General features: G+C 38.0%; 1 protein-coding gene across 5 annotated transcripts in view; it reads right to left on the bottom strand.

Moving 5' to 3' along the window:
- Positions 1 to 21,605, bottom strand: part of TRPC3 (transient receptor potential cation channel subfamily C member 3) — a 73,372-nt gene that overhangs the window by 39,383 nt on the left and 12,384 nt on the right. For 4 of the 5 annotated variants that reach the window (XM_012473068.2, XM_064383909.1, XM_012473072.2 and 1 more), the window contains exons 2-3: positions 15,294 to 16,065; positions 7,756 to 7,944 (exon numbers count right to left, since the gene is read on the bottom strand). In XM_012473068.2, coding sequence (XP_012328491.2) covers positions 7,756 to 7,944; positions 15,294 to 16,061 — 957 coding nt within the window. In that variant the 5' untranslated portion in view covers positions 16,062 to 16,065. Of the gene's footprint in view, positions 1 to 7,755; positions 7,945 to 15,293; positions 16,220 to 21,605 lie in introns of those variants that run through there. The other variant, XM_012473069.2, reaches the window with a different exon arrangement.

Below are 21,605 nucleotides of genomic sequence, written 5' to 3'. Positions count from 1 at the left end.
CCTCAATGTGATGAGTATTAAGAAGCCAGGCTTTGGGGAGGTAATTATATCATGAGGGAGTAGCCTTCATGAATGGGATTTGTGCCCTGATAGGAAGAGGCCAGAGAGCTCACTCTCTTTCTGCCATGTGAGGATACAATGAGAAGTCAGCAGTCTGCAACCCTAAGGAGAGCCCTCACCAGATCTTCACCATGCTGATTTTAGATTTCCAGCCTCCAGAACTGTGAGAAATAAATTTCTGTTGTTTATAAACTACCCAGCCTATGGTACTTAGTTACAGCAGCCTGAACTAAGAAGCATATTTTATCACGCGAATTCCTTTCCATTCAGTTTTCACAATCCCAGGTCCTGATTTTCAGTAGCTGCTAGTTGCTAAAGATATATTAGATCTTCTCTCCAAATCCAAGATTTTGTCATTTTTCCAAGGTTCTAATTTTTGAAAACAGCATTTCACAGACCAATGCTGTCATTATTCGAACTCATGAATATAATCAAGGTTGAAGGCTTCCTGGGTATACGTAACAACTTCCTAGGATTCTTGTTGAGAACTTCTCCAAAATTCCACTTCTGCCCCTGTACTATATTTAGATCATTTCCTTCCTGCTTCACCTCTCCCTCTATGGTCCCTAAATGTCCTTTATTCATTCATTCATTCATTTATTCACTCATCAAAATGCCTTAAGCCCCTTCTATGATCCTGGAAGTATATTGGGCAAGTATATTGGTACAAGAAGATGAAAATGGAAATATCAGAGTTGAATTAATTAATAAGTAGTCATTGTTCTAGGGTACACAGTAAGCTTTCAATAGATACAAAATAAGGTATTATAACTGAGACTTCAACTCATATGCTTGTGAAGATGCCTAATCAGAATTTAAAAGTCTTAATTTGAATGTTGGTACAAGCATCTTGATATTTGGAGGATCTGCATTTGTGGGAAGTTAGACAGAGATAAATAAAAGGTATCCCTGGTGACCGCAGCCAGGCTAAGCTTAAGACAGGTAATGGTGCATTCAGGGTAAACTACAGGTGGAGCATATAATGTCACCAAATCAGATTACCACTTAGGAAATCAACAATGCAGTTTTTAGACCGAGGGTTTCTATAGGAAACAAAATCCCCATGAAGTTAAGAGACAGGTGGGCATGTGTCTATATGGAACTGATGGACAAATTTCCCTTTTGTGAGTGTTCGGTAGCTATCGTTTGAATGTGTCTCCTCCAAAAATCAGGTACTGTCAATGTGGCAGAGTTAACAGGTGGGGTCTTCAAGAGGTGATTAGGCCATGAGGACTTAATGGTATTAAGACCCTTATAAAAGAGGCTTCATGCAGCATCCAGCTGTCTTGCTCTTCTACTCTTCTGCCATGTGAGGACACAGTGTTTCTCCCCTCTGGAGGATGCAGCCTTCACCAGACTATCAAACTTGTCAGTGCCTTGATCTTGGACGTCCCAGACTCCAGAACTATGAAGAATAAAGTTTTGTTCTTATAAATTTCTCCACCTCAGGCATTCTGTTATAACAACGCAAATAGACTGAGGCACACTGGTCGTTCTTAGGTTTTAAACTCTTGAGGAGAGAAATACTAATGTTATAGTATATCTCCCTTTCCTACTCCTCCTTCTCCTTGGACTAATCTATAAATTTGAAGATGTGCTTTATGGCATTAATTACATATTTATTAAGATTGCATAGCTTCAAAGACTTGATGGAATCAATCCTTTCCATATGGCATATATATGATCATCAATCTTTGACTTGATGTAACTTGTACAACAGTGCAAACACTTACTCTACATTAAGTAGTGACCAAAATTGTGGTGTTTGCATTTTGCCTGTTACACTTTAAAATTCAGCTTACCAGGTCTATTTCCTGTAAGTCTAATTCTACTCTTTTTTTTTTGAGATAATTATACACCAGCTCATGGACTCGTTGATTCTGTTTCATCCACACCAACAATTTTCCTCCAGTGAGTTAAAATCCTAATGCAAGTTCACAAGGAGCATTTCAAAAAAGAAAGTGAAGCCAGTACAGTAATAGTAAGTGAAGGCAAAAAAGCTAATCCCTTTAGGAGATAAGTTTCGCTCTTTTCAATGCCTTCAAAATAAGGCAATGACCTTTATACCTTAAAACTGTTTTACCTCCTGAAAAATCTCCTTATGTTACTACACCAGTTATGCCCAGCTGGATAAAATTTGTATGCTGTTTCCTAACTTCAGTGCACCAACAAATTGAAGTCATCACAAAACTAATACCCTTATTTGGAGTTTTCTGATTTAAAAAGAGAATGACACAGAAAATCTTAATCTTTCAATTGAGCAAAAAGCATGTAGAACAAAACCTTTTTCTTGCCAAATGACTAATAGACTATAAACTGAACCACTGATCAGGACAGGTTAGGGAAAACAATCACATTTTTAACTTAAAAATTAATTCATGTTACACCATTTTTCATCAAATCAGCCTTCACAAGATCTGTTTTCATGGGAATACGGTATGTGTAAAAACATGGTAGGAACTCTGATAGGAACTCCGGATTTGTTTTAAATGACACTGTGAGAGCCATAACTCATACAATTTAAAGGAAAATATTCTTGTAAATAAAAACTAGGCAATTCGACTTCTTTTTAAAACTCACTGAATTGTGAAATATAAACCCAAAACTTATATTGCACAGATTTTCTGGATTTTCAAACTTGCTGAGTACAAAATGCTTTGTTATCTCTTGGTGCCTGGGGACAGAGAAGGACAAGAGGCCACACAGTGCAGGACCCAGGACTGTGCCGGCCAGCACACCACCCCAAAGTCTCGGTGGTATATTTACCAATCTCTCATTACCTTTCTTTAATTCTGGGCTTTCCCTTTGCACTTTTTGCACAGAAAGTAGATACACAATGGATAATTTTATCCTGTTTATACTGCTGTATGTTTCTTTTTAGAATGCCTTTTCTATATTTAAATCTAATCCTACTATGGAGGAAATATTAATAGGAGAGCAGAAAGGAAGAACTCAGGAAATGTTCTCCTTCTCTTTCTGAGAGCCCAGTTTTCCAGATTCAGCGGTCTACCAAGCTCTAGTATCTTTTGTCAAAAACTTTCTCACAATAGACATAGCTCATGGTGAAGTAGGTAGAATTTTGGTTATTTCTATGGTGGGGAGTGGATTAATGTTCAGCTGCACATCTATTGGGGATTCTGTGAGCTTCCCCAATATCACTTACTAAATTCCTTCCTGCTTAAATGGCTATGGTCTCTTACTAAGGACTTGATCCAGTATAAGGGGCATGAAATCTGTCTTTGATGACTGAGGACTAACTTGCTTCAGAGTCATCACTCTGGGTATGAATTTTCATAATGTAGAAATGGCATTATTAGTAGCTAATACTTATTGAGCAATCACCATGTACTACTCTGTGCTAATTACTCCTACCTCACAGAAATAGAGGTAGAGTCAGAAATAGAACTCAAGACTTTTGCGGGGAGAGGCAAATAGTCCATTATTCTAATTAAACAAAATTCGTGTTTTTGCCTAAAAATTAATTTTCTTGTACCCATTTTCAGAAAATCAAATTTCATCTTCCAATCTATTCCATTCTCTTTCCAAAGAATAATATAGGTATTTCTGTAAATAGTGTTTACTATCCTTCCAGTTTTATAATTTACCTTAGAGACCCCTTAAAAATGATTTTAGGCTGGGCCCAGTGGCTCACACCTGTAATCCCAGTACTCTGAGAGGCCAAGGCAGGTGGATCACTTGAGGTCAGGAGTTGACAGCAGCCTGGCCAACATGGTAAAACCCCATCTCTATTAAAAATACAAAAATTAGCCAGGCATGGTGATGGGTGCCTGTAATCCCAGCTACTCAGGAGGCTGAGGCAGGAGAATTGCTTGAACCCAGTAGGCAGAGGTTGCAGTGAGCCGAGATCTCGCCACTGCATTCCAGCCTGGGCAACAGAATAAGACTCCATCTCAAAAAAAGAAAAAAAAATTTTAGGATGAATAATCTTCAAAATCCATTCCATGTTAGTAAAGATGCAGGCATATGGTTGCTGTTTTACTGTAATCATTGAGCACTGTAAATTTTTATTCTTTGTTAGTTTGAGAGAGGGAAAATGGTATTTGTACATTAGTGTATGTTTATCACTAGAAGGTCTGAAAATTTTAAATATGCTTTCAGCCATCTGAATTTTCTCTTCTGTGACATGCCTATTCAAACCTTTTGCTGATTTTTCTACGGGGCTCTAGATGTTTTCCCTACAAATTTATTTGAGTTCTTGGGATATTAAGAAGATCAATCTTTTGTGAGTTATAAGCAAAAAGAACATTTTTCCCAGTTTGCCTTTCACTTTTTTGTTTACAATCTTTCTGATGTCATACAGAGGTTTTACATTATATGTGGCCAGATTATTTATATTTTTGCTTTGTTATTTCTTCATTTTTATATTAGAAAGTCCTTTGTGACATAAACACTAAATTCATGGCCATATATCTCCTATTCTGGTGTTTTATGTTTTCATTTTCTGGATTAACTGTCATTGAGTTCTGTAAGGCCTGGGTTGAACTCACGCTTTGATTTCTAGGGAAGACCAGAGCTCTGGGAATCCTGAGCCCAGTTAGAAGCCAACACACTCAGAACCAGAGTTGGGAGTAGATCTTAAACAAAGGGTAGAAAAAGGACTTCCTGAGTCTCATATGTGGCTATATGGCTTACCATTAGATAAGAATGGTTTCCTTGGTGAAATTAAGGGTTGATTTGAATAAATCTGAGTTTATTATGTTATCAGTCCATAACATATAAAATTATCTTGAAATCCCAATGACTTACATATGGCTGTAGACTACCTCTGTGACAGAATGGGCAGGGTTTGTGTATCATTATAACCCAAGATGTGGTTTTGCTTGGAGACTAGAAATGAGATGGTGGGAAAAGGAAGCAGCAGGAGTGGGTGGGGTGATATTTTTTTCTCCTTGTGAGAATGAAGATGGGTGGGTATTGAGTGAAAATGAAGGAAGTCTTTGAAAGGAAGAAAGAAAGGAGGAATTGGGGCTTTGGGGTATTCTAGAATAGAATTCTTAACACACATTTATTATTCTAGAATAGAATTCTTACACACATTTATTGAGTGAAGATTCCAAATCAAAGACTTTACTCTAATTAATATTCCTTTTATAGCATAAAACAAACAAAACAAGAAAGGTTTGCAAAGTCCTAAATCTCCTTACAGTTCTAAACATTACTTTTTGTTTCCTGGTGGTTGACTGATATCAATTTATTATTAATGACATCTCATACATTGTAATCTACATGTCAATTTATTTAAAATTAACATGCAGGAAGACATAAAATCTGCAAGGCAGTTTAGTTGACAGAAGCACAAGTGTAGATAAGCTGTCTCTGCTCATACAACACTTTCAAAGCAATGATTAAAAACCAGTGACAACTGAAATCAATTCTCTCAGGTGCCAAAGAAAAGAGATACATATTGCAGGATGTGTGAATATGTGTCCAGACAGTTTTCTAAAAAACAGTTTACTATTGATCTTGTTCAAAATTATCCCTGTCCCTCAATATATTAACAAAACCTCAATTAGCAAGATCACTCTAAGAGGTCAATCTAGCCAATTTAATTATCTTGTAACATACTTTCCTTGAAAAGTTGTTTTATTTCAATCTTTACTGAGAATCTTCACATTTGATTGTCTTATGAAGTAATGGAGAGATTTGCCATTAAATGGTTGACTGAAATCTTGCAAATACTATGGGTAGAATTTTTCTACATTGTGGTAGTAGAATTGTTTGTGTCAGAAGAGAGAGAGATGGAGAGGAGGGGAGAGAGAAAGAGGAGAAAGAGACAGAAACAGACAGTGCGAGTGAGATTTTCTTATCCTCACTGGCTGCTAGGGTGCAAACACTGGCTTAGGCTCCACTGATCAGAGGCATTTTGGCCAGTGGAAGGGGCCATGTGAAAACAGGCAGGATTCAGAGCATCCTCTCTGCTGATACGGGAGCAGCACAGGCAGAATTGTTCCGTTTGGGTCATAGAAACTCCCTTAACAGGTCAATGCTGAGTCTGGTTCTGGGTGAGGTTTTTGGAAGCACAACTTAGATAAACTTGTTCTTCTGCCTCTTCTTAGGATTCTGTGAGCTTCCCCAATATCACTTATTAAATTCCTTCCTGCTTAAATGGCTATGATCTCTTACTAAGGACTTGATCCAGTACAAGGGGCATGAAATCTGTCTTTGATGACTGAAGACTAACTTGCTTAAGTGTCATCCCTCTGGGTATGAATTTTCATAATGTAGAAATGGTATTATTAGTAGCTAATACTTATTGAGCAATCACCATGTACTACTCTGTGCTAATTACTTTACATGCATTATCTCATACAATCCTTAAACAAATGAATAAGTAGGTACAACTATTGTCTTCACTTTACTAGTGAGCAGATGGAGGTGTGATGGTTAGGTGACTTGCCCATGGTCACATAGGGAGCACATGGGGATGTCAGGACCTCAATCCTTACAGGTTGGCTCTAGTGCCTGACCTCTTAAGCACCATGTCACACTGCAGAAAAGACAGAACACTTGGCTCTTTGTAAATTGACCAGTTTCATAAATCCAGAGCTGATCACAGTTTATTTTTTTGTGATTTATGAGTTTCCTTAAAGTACAAAAAAATCTGTTATATAACATGTATAAATTGTTAGATTCTGGACAACTGAGATATTTATTATTGTGAAACATTATAACTACAATTTTTATGAATTACCTAAAAGCCCCATACAAATTAGAAATAGATACACATAATAGTTTTTCTGCAGTAATCAGAGTAAAAAAATCATAATTTTTATTTCTGGCACCTAGATGACCAACTTCATAGTTGTGTGACCTTAGACATGTCATTGAAGCTTGGCAATCCTCAGTTTCCTTGTAGAATAGAAACCCCGTCATCTATCTGACCTAATTAAATAGATAAAATGAATAATAACATAGGCTTACTGCAAGGATTCACATAAGAATGTAAAAGTGCCTTACAACAATGTATACAAGTAACAGATCGTATTATTAATTGTATTGTAATTAAGTTTACAGAATGCTTTTGCCTATCTTAACCCATTTAAATTCTACCAAAACCCTTAGATAAGAGATATTATCCTCCTTGTGTATGAGGAACTGAAATTTAAAAATTTATGAAGTATTCAAGGTCTCACCATGGGTAAAAAGTAGAAAGGATCAGAAGCTAGACATTTAACTTGCAACTTTACCCCCCACAAAAAAATCTTTTATCAATAGTATTTTTTTTTTTTTTTGGGACAAGGTCTTGCTTGCTCTGTCACCCAGGCTGGAGTGTAGTGGTGCTATCAGTGCTCACTGCACCTTCAAATCTCCTGGGCTCAAGTGATCCTCCAGTCTCACTCTACCAAGTAGCTGAGACTACAGACACATGCCACAATGCCTGGCTAATTTTTAAATTTTTAGTAGAGACAGGGTCTTGCTATGTTGCCCTGGCTGGTCTTAAACTCCTGGCCTCAAGTGATCCTCCTGCTTCAGCCTCCCAAAGTGCTGGGATTACAGGCACACGCCATCATGCCCAGCTAATTCTGTTTATTTTTTGTAGAGACACAGTCTCACTATGTTGCCCAGACTGCTAGCATATATTCTTATTTTTATAATTTTCCCAGGATCATGGCATACTTTGTATTACATGTTTATTCTAATATGGCACCAGATGAAAGTAGTAGGCCCACTCACCTTTTTGACTTCATACTTAATGGCAAGTTTGACACGACTTAATGAAGCTTTGTGCCTGTGCACCTCCAGAGGCTCTGCTGATTCCAGATCTCCATTCAGAATGGCTTCTACCTCTTCTGAGTCTCGGCAGAGATCCAGCACACCCACTACAAAGTCTTTGCATTGCATGGAGAGCTTCCGATAGTCATTCTAAGAACAAGAGGTTTAGTGTTTTAACACAAAGAATTTTCTCTTGTTTAATGGAAAGTGTTTAGGACTTGTGTGAATTAGAAAAACGTATCCCTTCTTTTGGGGGTAGAAAGCTGCATTCCTACCTGGATACAAGGCTTGTTGAGCTGAATACAGGCTGGATTTGTGCCCACCCAACCCTTTAGCCAGGTTTCCTTCTGCTGCAACCAGCCCAACCTTATGAGATAGTTCTGAAAATGGCGTGTACATAATCTCACTTATATGTGGAATCTAAAAAAGTCAAACTCAGAATAGAACAGTGGCTACCATAGGCAGGGGGCAGGGGTAGGAGGTAGGGTGAAGTGGAGATGGAATGAGGAGATATTGGTCAAAGTGAACAAAGTTTCAGTGAGACAGGAGAAATAAGTTTTTGAGATCTATTTGCATAGCACAGTGACTAAAGCTTTAATACTGTATTATATACTTCAAAATTGATGAGTAAATTTCAAATGACTCATTACCACAAAAAGTAATGTGAGGTGATGGATATATTAATTAGCTTGATTTAATCATTTCACATTGTATCCATATATCAAAGCATCCCATAGTACCCCATAGATATATACAATAATTGTCAATTAAAATTTTTAAAAAATATTTACTAAAAAACAGTTGTATGCCGACAGACCAAAGGATCAAAGAGTTTTCTCTCTTTTGTACAAACAATAGTTCTTTTAAAGCCAAAACAAGAACATTTCTACAACAAATTTTTCTTTAATGACAATTTTTCTAAAATGGCAATTTGATGTAGAAGATCAACTATATGTGATATGAAAATTGTCAGAATCAAAACTAAGTCCACTGTGTTAAAAACAACACAAAACAAAAAAATCTTGACTAATAGAGTCAGAGAAGGCCATGAAGGGAGGGTTCTCACACACAAAAACTATGACAAAAGACTGCAAAAACCATTACCTTGCATAAAGGTCATCGCAACCTTATACAAAAAATACCTCTGTGAGGACGTCTGCCCAGCAACTGCTGGTACAATTTTGGACTGGCTCCACCTTTGTTATATTGTTCCTTGAGTGTAGCCCTCCTCACTTTCCTTTAAAAACCTTGACTTTCTTTACCTCCCTGAATACACACAGAGTTTACCATGTCTCTTGTATTCCCACTGCAGTGTTGTTATATTCCTAAATAAATATCATTTTCTACTTCTTTAATTTTTTTTTTTTTTTGAGACAGAATCTTGCTCTGTCACCCAGGCTGGAGTGCAGTGGCAGGATCTCAGCTCACTGCAACCTCCGCCTCCTGGGTTCAAGGAATTCTCCTGCCTCATCCTACCAAACAGCTGGGGTTACAGGCATGTGCCACCACACCCAGCTATTTCTTCTATTTTCAGTAGAGATAGGGTTTCACCATTTTGGCCAGGTTGGTCTTGAACTCCTGACCTCAAATGATCTGCCCACCTTGGCCTCCCAAAGTGCTGGGATTACAGGCATGAGTCACTGCACCCGGCCTCATTTTCTTTTAGATAACTTCTCTCTTGGTTATATAGGTTGACAGTGAAAAATAACTAGTCCAGTTCATTACCCTTGCCTTACTGGAGACATTGCTTCTCAATGTTCAGTCCTCAGACCAGCAGCATCAGAAGCACCTGGGCATGTGTTAGAAATGCAGATTCTCAGACCCCAGCCCACATGTCCTGATTTAGAAACTGAGGAAGGGCCCAGCAATCTGTGCTTTAACACACCCTCCAGATGATTCTGACCCATCTTATGTTTGAGAATAACTGGTTTATAGTGAATGTAGAGAGGTAGATGAATACCCAACTGCATACAGAAGGTTTTTTGTTTGTTTGTTTGTCTGAAGGGCATATGATTGTGCCCTGCAGAACTAGAAGAAAAGTATATCATTGTATGTAGTTGAATTCTCAAGGGTTACAGAATTCAGTACCTGAGAGAAAAATTTCCAGGCCACTGGAACTAACACCTTGCTAAAAATAATCTGTGAATCTTTAATTTCATTTGCATATTTACATACTGCCATGGAATGCTATAAGGAAGTCAGTTGGTAGCATTCTTTGTTACTTTCTGAATGGATCTTTATTTCTAATCCATTGGTTCTAATGAAGGTGTCAACGACCATCTCCTGAGAAAGTCATTTTTGGAAATCCCAGTTCTACTTTTATGACTTTCACTAAAACTCTAGCCTACTAGGAAAGTTAACCAGATGATAATTTAATGTGGAACACTTGAGAAAAACAGGATTCCCCATTGCAACATGTCCTGAGATACTGTGTGTGTCTATATAACCAAGTAATATTTAGCAGAGCAGAATTACTGGGCTTTCAAAAAAAAATCATACTTAAAAAAGAGATGTGAAGAATTCCAATTTTTTTTCCTTTAAATAATTAATTTGATTTGATGGGCAAAACCACGTCATCAGCTAAAATAAACAAGAAGAAGAGAGACTGTTTAAAGGCTACACAGATTAGAATAGTTTCCATTTCAGATATCAGAAATTCAGATAAAGAACAGTTACAGTTAATCCTTTTCCCCTCATAAGGGAACAGATAAAATGAATAAAACTTCAATCTTTAGTTTCCATTCAAGTTGGTACCATGCAACTGATAAAATTAATAAAATGTTCAGTCTCTGGTTTCTGTGTAGAGTGTCAGTGAAATATCCATCTGCTTTCCATTCCTGAAAGACTAATGAAATATTTTATTACAGCATCCAGAAGAAGTATTAAATCCATGCCCGTTTCCATATAAAGCTTCCCTTTTAATACAGTTTTTTTAGATGAAATTTCCTCATGTTATTCTTCAGTTCAGACCGTTCTGTAAGATTTGGTACGACATAGGGTGGTCATTTCTCCACTGAGCAGAAATAAAAAGAGGCTACTTTCCATGCTTTGAAGAAAACTTAGTACCCACATCTGCAGTGATACCTAAATAATGATTCATTACCTGTAAAATTATAGTCTATAAACTGTTAAATTTTAAGGAAAGCTTTTTTGCACATCTACTGAAAGATCAGTAAAGAAACAACAAAAAAAAAATGGTAATCAAACATGTTGCAAGGACGGCACTTTTTATTGTTTTTTGTTTGTTTGTTTTTGTTTTTGTTTTTGAGACGGAGTTTCGCTCTTGTTACCCAGGCTGGAGTGCAATGGCGCGATTTCGGCTCACCGCAACCTCCGCCTCCTGGGTTCAGGCAATTCTCCTGCCTCAGCCTCCTGAGTAGCTGGGATTACAGGCACACGCCACCATGCCCAGCTAATTTTTTTTGTATTTTTAGTAGAGACGGGGTTTCACCATGTTGACCAGAATGGTCTCAATCTCTTGACCTCATGATCCACCCGCCTCGGCCTCCGAAAGTGCTGGGATTACAGGCGTGAGCCACTGCACCCAGCCTGGCACTTTTTATTTTTATAACAATTTAAACATTCCCCAGTTGAAGAAGTCTGTTGCCAGAGTGCAGAAAATAATCAGAGCTGGAGACAATGGTGATTTCTTTTGTTATAGTCATTGGATACCATTTTTTAAACATATTCAGAGCTCCCAGGTAAAGACAGAGAACTCCAGCTAAGAACAGCCTCTCTTCGGCTGCAAAAGCAACCATCTATGTATAGTCTGCATCGACTGTTAGTTTCACCATGAGGCCCTGCCTCATGTTACTTCACAGATCAGACCATTTGTCCGGTCTATATTTTCTAATAATTTTCTCTTAAGTTAGTTTTGCTTAATGGTCTTTAATGTACCACTCATCCATTACCACAGCCCTCCACAGTTAGCAGGTGGACCTAATGCATACCCTATAAAGCAGAACTCAAAACGCTAAGAATCTGCTCAAGCCAGAGGAAGAACAATGAAGTTCAGTCTTCATCACAATCTATCTACAGGCTTCTGCACACTCCTTTAATATATATGGTTTAATTATCATTCAAATCCCTTTTTGTCCTGAAGAGGAAAGCTGAAATTCAACTCTTAACAGGCTTGGTTCTGTCAGGCCCTTTCATAGTGATTAAAAGCATAGATTCTGAAGCCAGACTTCCTGGGCTCAAATACTGCCTTACCACCTACCAGTTGTGTGATCTTGTGGAATTCACTTTACCCTTGTGACATGAATAATCCTACCCAATATTGGTACTATGAGGATTAAATGCTTAGAATGTGTTTGGTACAAATTAGGTGCTAAGAAGTGCTTCAATATTACTAGGTACATTGTATTAGATATAATACCTAGGACTGGGACTAAAGACATTCAAATCTAGGCTTAACATATAAAATGTTGCCTATAGCCTTTGTTTTATCTTTTATAAAATGAAAGATGATTCTTAGAGTATTTTCCTGCTATAAAATATTATCTCGTGTTTGGATTATATTCATTTCTTTTCTTCCTTACAGCTGATACTAGGTGAAATTGCTTTTTTACTTTAAGGAGAGGAAAAACTGAGGCACAGGGAAGCAAATGCCTCTCTCCACTTCTTTATTTTTACAAAAAAAGTGCGTCACTGACTCAGTCAGAACTAGAAAATTTCAATTTGCGTTCTCACAGCTTAATAATGACTGGCTTCCTTGCTGCTGACATTTTGGAGGATTAGACCTAGAGTCTATCCTGTCCAATATTCTGTTTCTCAGAATAGCTTCAAACAGCATTTGCACATCCAAAATATTTTTTAATAACCTGTCACCAAGCTATCCTACATTAATTTATCTAAATCTGTATCCTAGAATGTTTGACCTCTTAGGGTATTGACCTTCATATGTTTTCAGCACCATGCCTACTGTATTCCTCAAAGAAATGTGAAAACTGCAGAGTGGCTAAGAATCTTCTCTGAAGCATCTAAATGATGGCAATTTCAGGGGTGAGATACTAGATATTAAAGACCATTGATGAGATAAAATATAGGTATCTTAAAAGGAAAAAAAGTCACCTCTTTTTCACTAGGGAAATACATTATCTATTTTTTTATTCCAAGGCTAGTGCTTTGAGCTTAAAGTCCTCATGGGAAGAATGTAGCGAACACCATGGAATAGGGCAAATTAGGTTACCTGCTTGCCTCAGAAATGAGCTTCACTTTCACTGCCCTTTCAGAGCTCAGAGTCTCTGGGTCAGTGCTATGAAAGCACTATTTTCTCTGTCTGTCTAAAGCCCTGACAGATGGACATGAACATGGGATAACAGGGGAAAAAGGTGAAAGAAAGGCAGATAAGAAAAAAATAACAAGGACAGGTAAGAATGAGAAAGAAAAGGCATATTCAGTTAGGGGAGAGAGGCACAAAATCCTTGGAGACTATAACTTCTAAAGAACTGTCCTAATTTTGACTCAGAGAGGGTTGTCTTGCTACATAAGTGCTTTCCATATAATCTAGAAAAAAAGAACTGGGATATTTAGATGATTTTTGCATATCCTTGTAGATATTTGGCAGCTTTACAGATGTCCTCTAGAACCCAATTATGTTTTCTCCCCTTTTTGCCTCTTTATTTATGATATTTCCTCACCCTTGAAAGGTTATCAGAGGTGACTCTGTAAGTCAAAATAAAAGAGATTGTAAGCATTACCAATATGGATTTAGCCAGCTTCAGGGTAAAACTATGCATAACAAATTCTCTTACCATGGCTGCACTGAGATGACATCTCTGGGTAGAATTGCAAATATCACTATCTTTAGTAAATTATTAAAACATGATCTTAGAAAATATTCCCTTTTATAGAATCTCTTGCAGACTTTCAGTATATATGAAGAAAAATGTGTATAAACAAGGTTTGCATGCCATTTGAAATAGTGGCAAATAAATATGTTTAGAATTATGTTTTTATTACTGTTTAAAAATAACAAAGTGATATTTACAAGTGCTTTACCTAAATGCTTTTCTACTCTCTCGAAACAGAATTAAGACTTTTCAACTGGATCTGAGTTCTATCTTAAAAAAAAATTCATTTTGGGTTCAAGTAAATAAATCTTTTCAAATACCATATAATGAATCTCTTCAAAGGGATTAGACATAAGGTAATATTTTCTTCTTTGTATTTTCTCTTTATTGGAAAAATTTTACAATAAATGTATGTAGCTTTTACATCAGAAAATATTTTTAATGGATTAACAAAATTATAGTAGGTCCAGACCTCTACTGGGACAAAACAAGGGTTGATGAATATCCAGAGAATTTTTTGTGTATTAAAAAGGGACGGGACAACTTTCCCACCATTTTCTTGCAACACCAGGGCAAAGTATATTTCCTGTAACCTGAATTATATTGCTAGTTGCATTTGTGTAAATCTCACTAACTATAAAAACCATATTCAGCTGTGAAAGTATAATTACTACTTCTGGATTATGACAACACAACACTAAACTAAAAAGATCAACTTAGCATGAAGAAAATAATTCAAGGAACTGATGTCTACAATCATCTTCTTAGATGGGAAATGGGAGATAAGAACCTGCCAAAAACAGTCTAAATCATTTTGATCAGAACTAAAAAATACCCAGATTTAGTAGTTAGAACCAATCAAAACGCCAAGGAGGATGTAGCAACTGACCAAAAAATAAAAATGATCTGTCATTAATATATAATTTTTATAAAAATAAATAATACTACTTGATTGAAGATAATGTCCTGAAAAAAAAAGTTCACTTATTAAAAAAAATCCATTAAAGCAAATCACTTTGCTGTCCTCATATTTCTAGATTGAACTGATATCCACGGCTCACCACTCTGAATGTACATTCGTGGAATTCAGGGAGAGGCACTTTGTCATATCAGTGAAATAACTTTAATAGCATTTTTTACTGATCTTTTGACTTTTGATTCTAAAGGGATATATAAATGCTTGGGCCAATGAACAGCGCATTCAAAACTAACACTATTGCGGAGATGGAATGTGAGTTTGCTCAGTCTGGTCCCCCACAGACCTGGTATTGCAGGACCTCCAGAAACGGTACGCTCCCTCGGGGGAATAAAACAAACTAATATTACTTATGTGTTGGGTGCCACCATACCACTAACTACAAAACAGGAGGAAGGATTTGGAATACAAAAAGTCACACCAAAACCCTCCTTTGAGCAAAAAAGGGAGAATTCTTGAGTTTTATTTAATGCTTAACCAGAACACAGAGCGGCAACATAATTATAGCTCTCTGAGCCAGAATACTGGATCCCCAAAGCGAATTTGTCACAGCACCATCATTGAGAGGGAGAAAGAAAACATCAGCTGAGGTCTGAATGATGCGCTCAGTCCCTCGTGAAATTCACTGGGCAAAACCGAATGTGGAGCGAAGGGTGGCTGAGCGGGCCAGGCAGACGCCGGGAAGCGGGTGAGCCTGCAGAGCAGCCGGGGTAGAACGCAAAGCTTACCTTGAACTCCTTCTCTATGTTGGCCAACTTGGCCAGCTCGTTGCTGAGCTCTAGGGCCGTGAGCACCGGGTCCTCGCTGGACAAGGAGAGGTATGCCGGGCTGGCCAGCCCCTTGTAGGCATTGATCCTCGAGCGCGAGTGGCTGAAGGAGTCATGCCTCTGCTTCTCCGTGCAGTCTCCGCACTTGCAGAAATAGTCGTGCGGCCGCTCGATCCTGGCGCCCTTCATCAGCAGCATGTGCACCACTTCGTACTTCTGGCAGTGCGCCGCCAGGATGATGGGGGTGATGTCTGGCGAGAAGCGCGTGCCGTCCTCGTCGTAAGCGTAGAAGTCGTCATCCTGCAGCTCCTGCTCGCAGGGGCTCAGGGTGAGGCGCTTGCTGGCCGCGAAGCCAGGGTGGTTGAGGATGGCCTCTACAATGCGCACGTAGCCTTTGCTGATGGCGAGCAGCAGGGCGTCGCCAATGCGTGCCAGGTTCTCCTTCTTGAGCAGCAGCTCGGTCACCTCCAGGTGCTCATTGCCCACGGCCAGCTGCAGCGCGTTCTGGCCCATGTAGTCCACGCAGTTGACGTTCAGCGTCTTGGACTCCTCCAGCATCTTGCGCACCACTGGGATGTTGCCGTACTCCGCGGCATCGAGGAAGCGCTCCTCCTCGGCGGTGAGGCTGGTACCTCGGTCGTTGAACATGAAGGCTGGGCCCCTGACAGCCTGGCGCCGGCCCTTCTCTCGCATCACCGTCATGCGTCTCAAGGATGGGCTTCCCTCCATGGACCTAATCAGTAGCAACGATAAAACAACTGTAGAATATTAGGGCATATTCCTTCCTTTCACACGTCAGGGCCCTTTCTGGAATACACAGTACCTACTGCAAACCTCTGGCTGCGCGGGGCGGGCTCAGTTGCTAGCGATACCGTTGCCAACTACTTGCCTGAAAGTGATACCTCTAGCTAATACTAGCTGCTAGATCCCAGAGAGGGGCTGGTAGCCCTTCAGAACAAATGCTCCTGTTCTCTAGAAAATGATACTCAGATGGAATAATAAAAAAAAAATTCTATATACCCATGCCTTTCTTGTGACCCTAGTAAAAATGGAACTCATCGTACCTTCCGCTCTTAAAAGCCTGGACGTTGAAACTAGCAGGTACTTGACATTAAAGCACTAGGCTTGAAGGTTAATGGAAGTCAATTTTTTCAAGAATGAGGCCAAGTCATTGCATCCTTTTAACTAAATAAAATCATTGACTCTCAGCCCCCTAAAAACGTGCAGGATTTAGGCCGAGTATCATCTTGCAGGATCTGAGTTTTATGATCCTTTTATTTTTATTTTAAAATTTTTGTTTGTTTAAATATTTTTTTAGAGACAGGGTCTCTGTGGCCCAAGCTAGAGTGCAGTGGCAAGATCACAGCTGCAGCCCTGAACTCTTAGGCTCAAGCAATCCTCCATCTCAGCCCCCCAAGTAGCTAGAACTACAGGCACATGCCACCGGCCCCCATACCCTCCACCTCATGCTTTTCTCTTAAGGGAATTCACCATCCCCAGTTACAGGATTTATCTTTTCAAAGATGCAGACAAGATTTAGCAGTTATAAAATCTAAGCATCAACCTAGATTTATTTTATTGAAAACAAGTGTGCCTTTGTAATGAGAAATATTTAATTATCAGTATTATATATTTGCCTCTTGGAATGAAAAGGATTAGGTTTGATTATGGTTTGAAAATCACTAGAATTACTTTATGAGTAAAGCAACTAGGCGCTAATCGTATATCCAGATCAATGCACACTGAAATCCTAACACCAACCACATTAGTTGAGATTTCTTTAGCGGCATTATAAGAGTTGTATCAATTGATGTGTACAGTGATTTTAGTTTACATCTTAATTTCTATGATGTTAGGTAAATAATTTCATTTCCTTGTGTATCCTTATGCCAGGTACAAAATGGAAATTTATAAAGTTCTCCAGATTTTCCTCATAAATAAAAAGCTTTTTTAGAAATTCAGCCTCTGAAAAACAATGCTAAATACTTTTAACATTGTGACTGTGTATAATCTTTCAATAATCTGTATAATATTTTGGTGGCTATTAAAATATTACATAAATATTGTATAAATCTATATCTTTACCTTACCCAGTTCCAACATTCAATATAACTTCCTTTTAAAGCTGTGATTTTTTTGATGGGATGAATTGTACCAAAAGGTACCAAATAAAGCTTTTTCCACATTACTGACTTTTGAAGCAAATAAATCAAAGTTAAAAGTGAATAGCTAGAAAAGAAAGTGCTTTATTTCTAGAATATATATTGCAGAAATACCTCCTACCATTGAAAAAACTATATTCATGGAGTTAGGAGTTGAAAATTAACTAGAGAGGACACTGGTCTCCCCGGATACCTGGAGGTGGACAACTAAATTGGGAAGCTTCCCTGGCAAGGAGAATCAGAGGCAGCTACCAGTGCCCACTCCGTTTTCAGCTCTGAGGGCCCCAAACAGAGAGAGAAGCACAGAAGCCACTGGCAGAAGGTCTCCCAGATAGGAACTAAGGCAAATGTGACCAGGCAAGCCTCACTCTATAGAGGTATGGCAACTAAAGAGGTCCCCAGAGAGGCCTGTTGACTTATTCAAGGACACAGTGCTGTGACTGGCACCCAATTCTAATGGCTCAACTAGTGTCAAGTGATCGACTTTTAAAAATTAAATAAACATTTGTTTTATATACATATATGTATTTCTAGCAATTTCTAGAAATCAACACATGAAGCTTTTAAAGTTTTATCTGGACTAAGACTAAGAAGTCACAGAGGAAGGGGGACTTTCACTTTTCATTATACCCTCTTGCACATTTTGAATAGTTTTAACCACAGTTTGAATCTCTTTATTAAACATAAAATCAATGTTTTAAATTTTTATTAATTTTATTTTTTAATTCCTTAGTTGACAAAAATGTTAAAATATACGTACTTATTGGAAACCATTACATTATAATCTTTCTGAAGTAAAATAAATGTCCTGTGTTTGGCTGTTATGAGTAGGTTATGATGTGTAGCAGAGAGCATGGAGTGGAGTGTATGATGTGTGGTATGTGTGGGAGACAAGAGTGAGGTGCAAGTCTCACTTGGGGGACATATGAGGGGTGTGTGTGTGTGTGTATGTGTATGTGTGTGTTGGTATAATAACTACTTTTAGGTGGACAAGAACTACAAAGAAGAGAACCGTGTTTCAAGACCAAACTCTATGACAAGGATTTTAAACAAATCTTACAAATATTATGGTAATAAATATGTTTTATGACTCTTAGTGGTACTGACTTCATTGGGTTAATGTTTTTATTATTAGTCTATGAACTGATATTCTTCAAATGGCTAGAAATTCCATGTTGTATAAAATATCATACATTGATGAGAAGATATATATGCAGAGTATAGATGTCAGAATTTAAATACTCAGAGGGGTTATCTTTGGGAAAATAAACTTTTATTAAAGCGTCAGATCTTGGTGGAAAGGCTTTTAATTTAATGATTGCCACCTACAAGGAAAATCACTTATAAAAATCCTACTATTTATCGCAAAAGAGACCAGTTTGAGAATATTAGGACATGATTCTTTCATGAATATTTTCTTTATTTTCCAAGTATTTTAAGTTTTTTCTTTATACTTTTTATTCCTTCAGAACCTATACCTCCATACTATATATTTGAACTGAAATATGTGATTTTAGTACAAGTCACATGTCATTTTTATTTTATCTTTAAAAAATTCTAACACTGAGTTAAGTGAGAAGTCAGATATCTCAATTAGAACAAATTATACTGTTATTTCAAAATAAAAGAGCTGACTTAATGTCACTCCTAGTAAATTCACAAATGGAAGGACTTTTTTTTAACTTTCCTTATAGTACCAAGATAAATTTCATTAATCTGAACTGATGGAATGAGTCAACATTTGCATCAACCACAATGCATAAACAATCTCAGCTGGCTTTGACAATGTATCTCTTCTAGCATGAAAAATAAGGAAGGAATGGGGATGAATGGGAGAGAACGTTTAATAATGTTTACACTAAAATTATTTTGCCAGGAATTTCCTACCCTTAGATCTTCATCCAATGGGTCATTCAACACTGTGAGAGTACATTCTGCAGGGACTTCTTTCTGGTAAAAGCACTGGAGCACCACTGACTGCAAATCAGGAGATCTATGAGGGCCATGTTTAAGCTCCTTTTGGCTAACACAGAGAGCTAGTAATAACTAACTGCTATAGACCAAATTGCGTCCTTACAAAACTACTATGTTGAAATCCTAACCCTTAATGTGATAGAATTTGGAGACAGAACCTTTGGGAGATTAATTATGAAATCATAGGATCATAAAGATGAGGCTCTGATGATGGGATTAGTGCCTTTATAGGACAAGAGGGCCTGCTTCCCTCACCTTGCTACCTCCTATGTGAAAAAACATTGAGAAGGTGGCCACCTTTAAGGTACCTCTCCAGAAACCGAACATGCTGGCACTCTGATCTCAGACTCCCAGCCTCCAGAACTGGAAGAAAATACATTTCTGTGTTGTTGTTGTTGTTGTTGTTCTTTTTAAGCCACCCATTCTATGATATTTTGTCATGGCAGCCTGAATGAAGACACTGACAATACATTTTAAGGCAAAACATATTTTTTTATGCGTTTTGGGATCCTATAATTTGTCCAAACACTTAAGCAGATGAAAGGCTCTTCTGAGAAATATTGTGGTGGAGCCACAGGGAAGCCTCTGCTATACTCTATTCAGAAGCAAAAATACAAGTAACACTCATCAGTTTTTATAACTTTGTCATCAACTCATCTGACCTCTAACGGGGTTTCTCTCAGTGTGACCCGAGTACCGCCCGCCTCGAGGTCACTTGGACTGCTTGTTGAAATCAGATTTCTAGGCCCAATTCCAGATGAACTAAATCAGAATCTCTCATGGTTGGACCCTGAAATATGCACTTTAAATGAAAGTCCTTTACAATTCCTGGGAAACTCCAATATAAAAACAATGGAGCATCCTGAATCAATGACCCCAGACTATGAGGCCTTCAAGCAATTGTCCCTCTGATCCTGCCAAAAATCAAGTTGAAATAACATGTTTGAGCAGCACAGGCTAAAAGACAAGTAGCCTCACATTCATTTAGTTTCCCTAAACTTTATTAACTATTTCAAATTTGGTCTCCAGGAAGCTATGTACCTAAACCACAGCACAGCAAGTAGGTAGCCTACAGAAATGCCTTCAGCAGGGACCATTTAATGTCAAGACCTTGCTTTATGAAGGAGTGGTATTTTTAAAATGTTATTGTATCTTTTCAAAAACTACAATTAAAGAGTCAAAAAGAGATTGTTTACTATAGTATTCATTGTACATTTTATGAGGATTAAAGTGCCAAAATCAACCTAGAATTGTAAATCAAGAAGCCTCTCTCTTCAGATGAGATTTTGTCCCTTAATCTAATAATATAAACTATCTAACCCTCACTTCCCCGCACCCCTCTTAGGGTATCCAGGAATACAGCTAGAAACTAAAACTGCTCAATTATTGTTACTTATTCCAAATTTCTGGCACAGTCTTTATCTTTTTTTAAATGATTTCTCACATAGATTTAAAACCAAATATCCTATAGTCCATGTGTTTTAAGCCTATTTTCAGTTATCTGAGTTTTTTTTTTTTTTTTTTTTTTTTTTTTAAAACAGAGTCTTACTCTGTCACCCAGGCTGGAATGTAGTGGCAGGATCTTGGCTCACTGCAACCTCCACCTCCCGGGCTCAAGTGTCTGAATTGATTTAAAAAAAAAACAAACAGAGTTTTAATAAATACCCTGTCATATATGCCATTACTGTACACATTTATATAGTAGTGTCATGTTTTATTTATCATTATCCACAGAGTTTTACACAGTGCCCCATAGAAAGTAAATATCGATAATATCTCTTTAGTTGAGTTTCCAAATCTCTTCCTAGGTCCCATCCTCTGACCTCAGGTCCCACATGTACTGTGGTCTGTCCCCTGGTCACTCTAAAATGTCCCAAGTCACCTTCTCCCTTAAAGCATCTCCCATTCCTAACATTTGTATCTCTGATTATTTAGGTTTAGAAATTTCAAGGTCATCTATGACTCAGTGTTTTGACCATGTCAGTCACAAAGTTCTGAAGCTTCTGCTTTGGAATATTTCTTGTAGTGAATGCTTCCTTCGAATGTTCATTGCCAGCACCAGCCTCCAGATCTTTATCAAGTCATAGCCGGGTTGTTGTAACAGCTTCCCAGTAGAGATGGCATGAGGGAAGGCAAC

This window comes from Aotus nancymaae, unplaced genomic scaffold (genome assembly GCF_030222135.1).
Source record: "Aotus nancymaae isolate 86718 unplaced genomic scaffold, 86718_ANA_hifiasm-v0.15.2.pri h1tg000033l, whole genome shotgun sequence".
NCBI classification, from domain to species: domain Eukaryota; kingdom Metazoa; phylum Chordata; class Mammalia; order Primates; family Aotidae; genus Aotus; species Aotus nancymaae.
The sequence above is the reverse complement of the archived record's forward strand: the minus strand, read 5'-3'. Positions and strand labels throughout refer to the sequence as shown.